At 32.8% G+C, this 10,631-nt stretch overlaps 1 protein-coding gene across 1 annotated transcript; it reads left to right on the top strand.

Moving 5' to 3' along the window:
* The first annotated feature begins 343 nt into the window (after window positions 1–343).
* Window positions 344–9,977, top strand: LOC132145014 (major histocompatibility complex class I-related gene protein-like). The gene is made up of 5 exons (XM_059555692.1): window positions 344–502; window positions 2,645–2,905; window positions 5,949–6,227; window positions 7,257–7,538; window positions 9,799–9,977. Exons 1-5 carry the CDS (start codon window positions 460–462, stop codon window positions 9,960–9,962), a joined length of 1,029 nt encoding a protein of 342 aa, XP_059411675.1. The 5' UTR covers window positions 344–459; the 3' UTR covers window positions 9,963–9,977.
* Window positions 9,978–10,631: the final 654 nt, after the last annotated feature.

Raw genomic sequence — 10,631 nt, 5'->3', positions numbered from 1 at the left:
ATAAATTGTCTAAAACACCAATCATGCAAAAGAACAAAAACATATCAACAGATGCATAATAAATGAGCTAGAGAGGGTGGAACACAAAACACAAAAACAGCCAAAAATCAATGGTTTCTAAAACTTGCCAAAGGCAGACTGGCAGACAACTAGCCAGCCACTGACAGGTCACGTGACATGCCAGCATCAGACTGGCAGCTGCCAGCCACCCACTGACAGGTCACGTGACATGCCAGTGGCGGCTCCTGCCAGCCAGTTGAAGATTGAACCCCGACTCAAATAACTCCTAGTTACTCGTGACGTCAGACTTATCAAGAAAAGCTATTGGCTAGAATTTCAGGCGTTTGCGCAGAAACATTTATCCAGTTCAACATCGACTTCCGAGGTGTCTGGATCACTAATTTTAACTACATTTTCTAGAAGGATTATCGGAAACGAATTGTTTCTCTGGCAAAAGCAATGATACTGCTTCTGCTCCTCGGAGCTCATCTTGTCTCTGCTGGTGAGTGATTCTTTTAATTTATCAGTAAGATATAATTTACCATTTGTTTTATGACCGATTTTTAAGCGTTGTTCTCTTACACTGAATCAGGCCTACACAGCCCATTTGAGTCAAAGATTCGTGTCACTAACGCTTTTTCAGAGACGTGTATTTTAACGTTTTTCATAGGCCTATATTTGTTCTGTTTTAATATTCTAAAGATCATCCTTTAAACGTATCCTATTCATGTTATATTTTGATTACATTATTATTTGCTCAGAAAAACATGTGCGTGTAATAAAATAAATAAATAGATAGCTTAAATAGCCTATTATTGTTATTGTAACTAACAAATATTTTTATTGGTCTGAGTTTGAAGGTTATTCTAGAGCGTTAGTTCTCTGTATCAGATCAGTTTCGTTTTGACCTGAGAAGTGTTGTTCTGCCCGGATACTGATGACGCGCTGCTCGATAAACCTGCTAATAAACCTCAAAGCTTTCTGATTGTCTTACTATGTGTTTTACCAGGCCCATCACTGCAGAATAAAAATCAAAATGATTATTTTCTTCATAAGACCCATAGAACGGGGAAGAAAAGAAAAGAAAAACTCTTTGGCTTAGTGTTTTGGGATTTTGACTGCAGTGTTTTGTTTTGGCCACTAGATAATAATACCAAATGGTAATAGCACGAAACATTTACATTGACATTATGGCAAGCCGTTTTGACTTTTATTTCTTCATAAGATATGAAATCTTGATATCAACAATTCAGTTTTCACTAGTTAAAATTATATTTATTGATATCAGGAATTCAATGTCAACTAGTAAAAATATAATTCTTGATATCTGTAATTGTATTGTCATTTATTAAATGTCACCTAGGGCTGCCAATCAAATGTAATTGTTGATAACAAATAATTGATTTCTTACTATTTCACATATCAGAAATACAATTCTTACTAGTAAAAACCTTTATTTTTGAAATCAGTTATCACATGATTACTGGTACAGATGTCTGTTCTTGAAATCAATAATTATAACAAATGAAGCAACATGTTAAAATATAATTACAGATATTAAGAATTAACATTTCAACTAGTGACAATGAATTCTTGATTTCAAGCATTTATATCCTGAGAATTAATAAGTCAAAATAGCTTTCCTGTTGCCATTCCCAGGATATAACATCTTGATGTCAAGAATAGTATTTTTACCAGTAGAAATGTAATCGCTTGATATCAAGAATTCAGTTTCTGTGAGTGATCACGTCATTGTTGATATCAAGAATTAACATTGTTACAGTAGAAATATAATCCTGATATCAAAAATAGCCATTGTTATTAGTAGAAAATACAGTTCCTGATATCAATTATAAACATTTTAACTAGTAAAAATCTAATTGTTGATATTACGAATTCATATCCTGAGAATGAATAAAAATCTAAACAGCTTCTTGTCATATCTACATTAACATTTGGCAGATGATTTTCAACGAGTGATTTACCACGAGATGATGATAAAGACGAGAAGTGTGTGTTACAAGCGTTCAGTCATCGTTCAGACTCATAAAACTAGGAGAAGAAGACAATCATCAGACGATAATAATCTACAGATCAATAATCAATCACTGATCTGTGATCCTGAGTGTGTGTGTGAGAGAAGTGTGTGTGTGTGTGTGTGTGTGTGTGAGAGAAGTGTGTATTTGTGATTAAAGCTGAATGAAGAGCAGGATAAACACCATTTATTAACTTCATATTTCACACTTATCTGTGATTATCTGTCATATTACATTTCATTTCTTTCACATGACTGAATCTGTTGCACTAATAAATAATATGATAATACCAATAATACAATCCTGTTAAATACAGATCACTGTTGTGTGTAACATTTGTGCCAAATGAAGAAGATCTGGAATATGATCATAATTAACACGGACAATACACAACTAAAGCTACAGTCCTTTACTACATCAGTGTCATTTCTTTTCTCTTTTTTTAAGTTACTTTAAATATTATAATATAGGTAACTGTTTCACCTGTTATGGCAAAAGTTATTTGAATATAGACTAATTGTGAACTTCAGTGTCGATGTATCTCCTAAAGTGTGAACAGGTTTTATGTGAAGATGACTGAACGTCTCTGTGTTTGTGTCTCTCTTCAGGAAAACACTCTCTGAGATACTTCTACACTGGTGTGTCTGGAGTCAGTGACTTCCCAGAGTTCATTTCAGCTGGTCTGCTTGATGATCATCAGTTTGATTACTTTGACAGCAACATAATGAAAGTTGTGCCGAAGACAGAGTGGATCAGACAGAATGAAGGAGCAGATTACTGGGACAGTCAGACTCAGGGACTGATTGGCTACCATCAGGTCTACAAAAACAACATCCAGGAAGCAATGAAACGCTTCAACCAAACATCAGGTAAACTAGTAACAAACCTCCTCACACACAGATGAAGACATTAGTTTTAATTTACAGTGAAATATCTCTTCACACAGTGACCTGCACAAACCTCCAGAGATTTGATTATTTTACATTTACTCTTATATTCATTACACACTAATGATATAATGTTAGGAGTACAGCGACCATTACAATATCTTTAGTTTTTATGTTATTTTATCAGTATTACAGATGTGTTTGTTAAATAAACACTAATATTCACAGAAACAAGGACAGAAATGTTCGCTTTTGTCTTTTTTATTGTCCAGTAAGGGAGTGATATTTGTAATATTTCACACTGGGACACTTTTACATTTTAGTCATATTTATATTATATATTTATATATTTATGACTCAAACATTGTGTTTCAGTTTTGACTTAAGATGGTAAACAGAGAAACAGAAGAGAAACAGTTCAGTGTGTGAGCAGAGATGCTTGAGATGAGATCAAGATATTAGACAAATATTATTTTCATATTTCATAAAAATGTATCATAATTATTGCATAAATATTAATCAGTACCATGTAGTACTCTCAAAATACAAAAAACCCCAAAATATACTACATTGATTTTACTGAAAATAAAAATGTGTGTTCAGAAATGCTTTAGATGAGATGAAAATATTACTAAAAACATTTATTATTTTTGATGGGGAAAAAAGTGATCATAATTCTTGCATAAATATGATTTAGTACCATGAAATTCTCTCAAATTACAAGATTAAAAAAGAAAAAATATTTTTGAACAATGATATATTAAATTGATTTTACTGAAAATAAACCAAAGTTACATTTGTTCAAACTTCAAACTTTTAAAAGCGATTCAAATTTAAAACTGCTTCAAACTTCACACAGAAAAAAAATATTATTTTCAATGGGAAATAAATTGATGATTATTATTGCATAAATATTCATTAGTACCATGAAATTATCTCAAAACAGAAAATAAAAAATACTAAATATTATTGAACAGAAATATATTACATTGATTTTACTGAAAACAAGGGAAAGTTACATTTCAGGTGTTCAAACTCCAAGCTTTTAAAAACGATTCAAATTTAAAACAACTTCAGACTTCACTCTTTTTAAACTGATTCTCAAGAAACGTGAAGTTTGTCTTTTAATTTCTTTTTAATCTCGTTCTTCTTTTGTAAGAAATGAACTGCTTCTGCTTCAGAAACAGAGAAGAAGAGAAATGTGTGAACAGAGATGATTCAGATGAGATCAGAATATTGGAATTTTTATTATAATTATTTTGGATGGGGAAAATGTATCATTATTATTTTGTTAATATTAATTATTACCGTGAAATTCTCTTAAAATACAAAATTCAATAGAAAAAATATTATCAAACAAAAATATATTACATTGATTTTACTGAAGATAAAAATGTGTGTTCAGAGACGCTTCAGATGAGATGACAATATTAGGAAAAAGATTTTTTTTTTCATTGGGAAAAAAGTGATCATTATTCTTGCGTAAATATTTATTATTACCAAGAAATTGTCCTCAAAATAAAAATTAAAAAAAGAAAAAATATTATTGAACAAACATTTATTACACTTATTTTACTGAAAATAAAAAAATTACTACATTTCAGGTGTTAAACTTCAAGCTTTTAAAATGAATTCAAATTTAAAACGACTTCAAATTTCACTCTTTTTAAACTGATTCTCAAGAAACATAAAGTTTGTCTTTTAATATCTTTTTAATCTTGTTCTTCTTTTGTAAAAAAATTAACTTGTTCTGCTTCAGAAACAGAGAAGAGATGCTTTAGAGCTGAAAATATTATAAATTGTATTATTATAATTATTTTCCATGGGGAAAAATGTATCATAATTATTGTGTAAATATTAATTATTACCGTCAAATTCTCTAAAAATGTAAAATTCTAAAACAAATATATATATTATTGAACAAAAGTATATTACATTGATTTTACTGAAAATAAAAATGTGTGATCAGAGATGCTATAGATTAAAATATTAGAAGAAAAGGAGAAAAATTCTGACGTGAAAAAGTGATCAAAATAATTGTGTAAAATATTCTTTAGTAACATGAAATTCTCTCAAAATACGAAATTAAAAAAGAAAAATATTATCAAACAAAAATGTATTATATTGATATTACTGAAAATAAAAAATTATTAAATTTCAGGTGTTTAAACTTCAAGCTTTTAAAAACGATTCACATTTAAAACAACTTCAAACTTCACACTTTTTAAACTGATTCTCAAGAAACAAAGTTTGTCTTTATAATATTTTTAATCTCGTTCTTCTTTTGCAAGAAATGAACTGCTTCTGCTTCAGTTAAATGTGTGAACAGATGCTTTAGATGAGATGAAAATATTAGATTTTTTATTATTATAATTATTTTCAATGGGGAAAAATGTATCATAATTATTGTATTAATATAAATATGAATTATTATCATGAAATTCTCTCAAAATACAAAATAAAAAATATTATTGAACAGAAATATATTACATTGATTTGACTGAAAATAAAACAAAGTTACATTTCAGGTGTTCAAACTTTGAGCTTTTAAACCCACTTTAGTGTAAAAGTGTTTTCTTTAGTGATGAGCAGTGATTGTTTGTGATGCACACTCAGTGATGTCACTGATGAACTGATATTGACTGTCTGTGTTTGTCTTCTCCTGATCTCCTTCTGTTTGGTTCACTGATTTATTTCTGTTGTGGTTCAGTGGTTTAGTCACTTTTTTATAATTAAATAAAATTGAACAATTCTGGTTCTAAGACACAGATCTAATGCAGTAAATAAGTCATCATCTGCTCAGACACATTCAGTGAGTGATGAAGTCAGATTCATCATTTACACTGCAGTAGAGTACAGTTATGTGTGTGTAAGCGGTGTAGATGTCACAATAGAAATCATGTTGTCCATAACAGGACAAACAACAAACATATGTTCACAGTCAGATTAGTTGATTCTGAGCTAAACATGTTTCTGACTGACTGCTGGTTTTATTCTGACTGTATTCACTGTCTCTGTTCTTCAGGTGTGCACACAGTCCAGGTGATGTACGGCTGTGAGTTTGATGATCAGACTGGAGAAACAAATGGGTTTCGTCAAGAAGGTTATGATGGAGAGGACTTTCTGTATCTGGATCTGAAGGAGATGAGATGGATTACTCCAGTGCAGGAAGGATTCCCCTCTGTACAGAAGATGAACAATGACAGAGCTCTTCTTGAAGCTAGAAAACATTACTTCAGCTTTGAGTGCATCGAGTGGTTGCAGAAGTATCTTCAGTATGGAAAGAGCAGCCTGAAGAAAACAGGTACATCAGATCTTATCCAGCAGTGAAAATATGAAAATAAAGCCATACATATTTTGTTAAACAGATTTGTTCACCAGAAATCATTGTAAAAAAAAGTTTCAAAATGCAGTTGTGTTCTTTCTTTCAGAGATGGTTTTGATTAAAGCATTGCAGATCTTGTGTATTGTTTGTAGAAATTAATAATCAAGACTATTTTTAAAGGGATTGCTGAACAGGTTCAGGAGGAGCTTGTTCATCTAAACCTGTCAATAATGAACTGGATAGAAAAGTATAAACTGATGCAGGTCTGATGTGTTTTAGTGGCTAAAGCTTAGTGTCCAGTTATAACTTGTTAGCCTCTTATTACTAAAGATTTTCTTCTTTTGTTGAAACCACATCAAATGGTAACTGTGAGTTTGCTGATCAGAGCCCTGCAAGTCATGAACTATCATTACTGTACCCTCGAGGGACACTTAACCCCAGGTTATCATTTTCATAAACACAACAGTTAAAAGATTGCTTGTGTATTTATTGACTAGATGACAGTTAGCTGTCTCTCTCTGGACTGCAGTAAGACTAGCAGCAGAACAGATCTGATTTGACTAAAGCCTGGATAAAGATCTGTGTAACATACTCAGAAAAGATGAATCTGATCTTCCTGACGTTAAAGAGCACAGATCCACATCAGCAGAGACTCATAATGAAGTCTGTAGTATTTACTATCAGGGTCCTGTCTGAACTAGAGGACATTACTGTGCTGTCAAGACTATCAAAATGGGTTTGTTTGCTAAATTAGACCCGCTAGGATGACAAGGAGCTCTGTTTGAGATTTTTGAGTTATTATTAGTAGTATCGAAAGTTTAGAAATAAAGATTACATAGAAAGGACATCAGCTCCTCCTGCAGAGTGACTTAGTAGAAACCAGATCTTTCCAGCAGCTGTTCCAGCACACTTCAACCTCTGCCTGACATTATACAGTGAACTCAATTCCTTGATTAGGAAGACGTGAATTTAAGATTACTTGAATTGAAACTCTCTCTCTCTCTTCAGTCTCTCCTCAGGTGTCTGTGCTGCAGAAGTCTTCCTCGTCTCCAGTCGTGTGTCATGCTACAGGATTTTATCCCAAAGAAGTAACAATCTCCTGGATGAAGAATGGACAAGATCATGATGAGGATGTGGAGGTTGGTGAACTTCTTCCTAATGAGGACGGGACCTTTCAGAGATCGAGCGGACTCAGAGTTACTCCTGAAGAGTGGAAGAAGAATGAGTTCATCTGTGTGGTGGAGCATCAGGGTGAAACCAAGATCGCAAATGAGATCAAGACTAACACAGGTAAGAGAAATTAAATGAGTGAACCACACACATAGTCCTTCCTGAGATTACTGTGAACTGTATTAGGTCTTGACTCACCAAAAATAAACCCTAAAGAACAGTGATTTATTAACAAGGAAGTTTATGGAAAAATAAAATAAAATGGAAACAATCACAGAACAGACAATAGAGTACAACACAGTATGTTTAGGCCTGTATTGTTTTTATATGGTTGCACATTGAAAACATGCTGTCACTACATAGTAATGTACTGTATAATATATCACAATCACAGAGAGATTTTCATCAGTAAAGGGACTTGTACCGTGATTGTGGCTGAACAGACTCAGATTTAAGTTGACAAAACAAAACCAAACCAATCCGGCTTTGTTGATACCATGATCCTGATCATCCACTTTCTCTGTCAACTTAGGCTTTATCCTGAGTTTATGGAGCATGTGCACATGAAACTGTGACATCAGTAATGAACAGCCAATCACACGCCTTGAAACTGTGATTCACATCTTGCCAGAGAGTCAGTGCGATTCACTTCCAGAGAACAAAAGATTGAAAAATATGAAGAATTTATAGGGGTCATATGATACAATTTCAATTTTTTCCTTTCTCTTTGGAGTGCTAGAAGCTCTTGGTGCACAAAGAAGATCTGTTAAGTTGTAAAGACTAAAGTCTTAAACCCAAATAGATATTCTTTATAAAAGTTACCTACCTAAAATGGCTCACGTCTATGTCACAAAGTGGGAAGATTAGCATAAAGTCGCCCAAATGTTCATGCAAAGAAAGAAGGCGTAACTTTTATTCTCGCTGTAATATTGTTGCCGACGCCATGTCGTGGAGACGCTGTGTGTTTCATTTTGAAAGTGAAGCTACTTCTTTGTTCTTCCAAAAGAAGACACAACTAGAAATCAGTGGTTAAGTTGTTTTTACAACACTGTTCCAGAACAGTTCAACCCAAATATTCAGATGTGTGCAGCACATTTTATGGAGGATGAGGACTGATTCCCGAGTGTCTGTTTCTTTATAAGTCATTATAATCAGTAATTAATATTCAGATGTGTGCAGCACATTTTATGGAGGATGAGGACTGATTCCCGAGTGTCTGTTTCTTTATAAGTCATTATAATCAGTAATTAATATTCAGATGTGTGCAGCACATTTTATGGAGGATGAGGACTGATTCCCGAGTGTCTGTTTCTTTATAAGTCATTATAATCAGTAATTATGTCCACACTGGATGCAACAAATGCCTTGTTTGTAATGAGTTTTATTGTATTTGTCTGGTTGTGCTGGGAGTCTGCATCACAGTATGGTGAGGGGTGTAACATTTCCGTCACACGCTTGAGGCATTCGGCCAATCACAACGCACTGAATAGCTGGCCAATCACAGCACACCTCGCTTAATCAGAAGAATGAGCTTTGTAAAAATTGATGCATTTCAGAAAGGCGAGGAATAGAGGAGAAACAATAATGTACATTATCTGGAAAATAATGTGTTTTTTAACCTTAAACCACATAAACACCGTACATTACACTAAATACACAAAATAATGTTCTTTTTAGAAACATCATATGACCTCTTTAAATACACAGCGAGGTCAAAAGAGCTGTCCTTGAAAGAGAACAACTAAAAGAAAACTTAGTTTATTTAGTTGATAATATATATAGGTACTGTATAAAGAGACTCATAAATCTGAACTCATATGTTATCATATTTAAAGCTTTATCTATTGATTATAGAGCTTATTAATATTGAATAATATTGTTACACTATTCATTAATATATTAACATTTATTTAAAATAGAAGATTAATAATAATTATTCAATTAAAATGGCTTATTAAATAGATCAAGGCTATAAATATATAAATCATATAAAATATTTATAATAAATAATCATTGCTAAAACCAGATGTTTTTACCATTTTAAAAATGTTTTACTCTGTAGTGACCTTTAATTTGGAGCACGAGAAACTGTGGGAGTGGCTTTATTGCATCGGAGATGTGACACTTTGCTCGAAGCCGATTGGTCAAATTTCAGTTCGTGATCTCTAAACCAGAACATAGCTTATCTGTGGAGCGTAAGTTACTATGGCGACGAACACCAATATCCAAGCCACTTTCATGGTACCTAAAACCCAGAGTTGACACAAACTAAACTGAAACTTACCTTGCTAGCCAGCTAATCCAGCTTCATGGTACAGGCCCCTGGTTCGTAACATTATCTTGCTTTGAGAGTGATCTGATGTTTCCTCTGATCCAACAGGAGATTCTCTTCCCATCGTCATCATCGTTGGTGTTGGTGTTGCTGCTGTCCTCCTTTTGATTGGGATTGGTGTTGCTGGGTATAAGGTCTATCAGAAAAAGAAAGGTGAGAGAGACTCAGATAATATTATTATCATTATTGACTACATTTCATGTTTTATTTAAACATTTGTGTCCTGATAATTCATCTCTCTGGGTTTCTGTTTTTCAGGCTTCAAAGTTGTCAAAGGTTAGTTTTTCTTAATCTCTGTTTGATGTTTATTAATAAGAGATGGACTCTGCCCTTTATGAAATGTTAATAGTAATATGGTTATATTTCTGAAATTTTGGTCATGTAAAATCAAAGAGTAAAGTCAAAATATATGTATAGTTCTACAATATTTTTCTTTAAACATATCTAATAAATAAGAAATTGTGCAACTGTGTGATGTACAGTAGCTGTCATGATGATTGTAATTTGTGTTTTCTGTTCTAGCATCTGATGATGGTTCTAACAGCTCAACTCATTCACGTGAATCAGTTAATTCAGATCATTCAGATGATCTGCTCATTAAAACATAAAAAGATGTAAGTATATTATTGTTATTATTGTTATTTTTATTCATTAGTGCAACTGTTTCAGTCATGTGGAATCAATAAAATGTAGTTTTCTGGTATTTTAGGTGACGAGATGAGTGCGAGAGATGAAGTTTTAAAAGATGCCTGTTCTGTTGTCCGTCCTGCTTACAACACACACACACACACACACACACTTCCTCTCACACACAGGATAACATATTTCGGTGATGGGATGGATCTATATTATTATATGATATGTTATGTTACTACACAGCT

Source organism: Carassius carassius, chromosome 8 (assembly GCF_963082965.1).
Source record: "Carassius carassius chromosome 8, fCarCar2.1, whole genome shotgun sequence".
NCBI classification, from domain to species: domain Eukaryota; kingdom Metazoa; phylum Chordata; class Actinopteri; order Cypriniformes; family Cyprinidae; genus Carassius; species Carassius carassius.
Note: the sequence above shows the minus strand (reverse complement) of the source record. Positions and strands in the feature narration are given on the sequence as shown.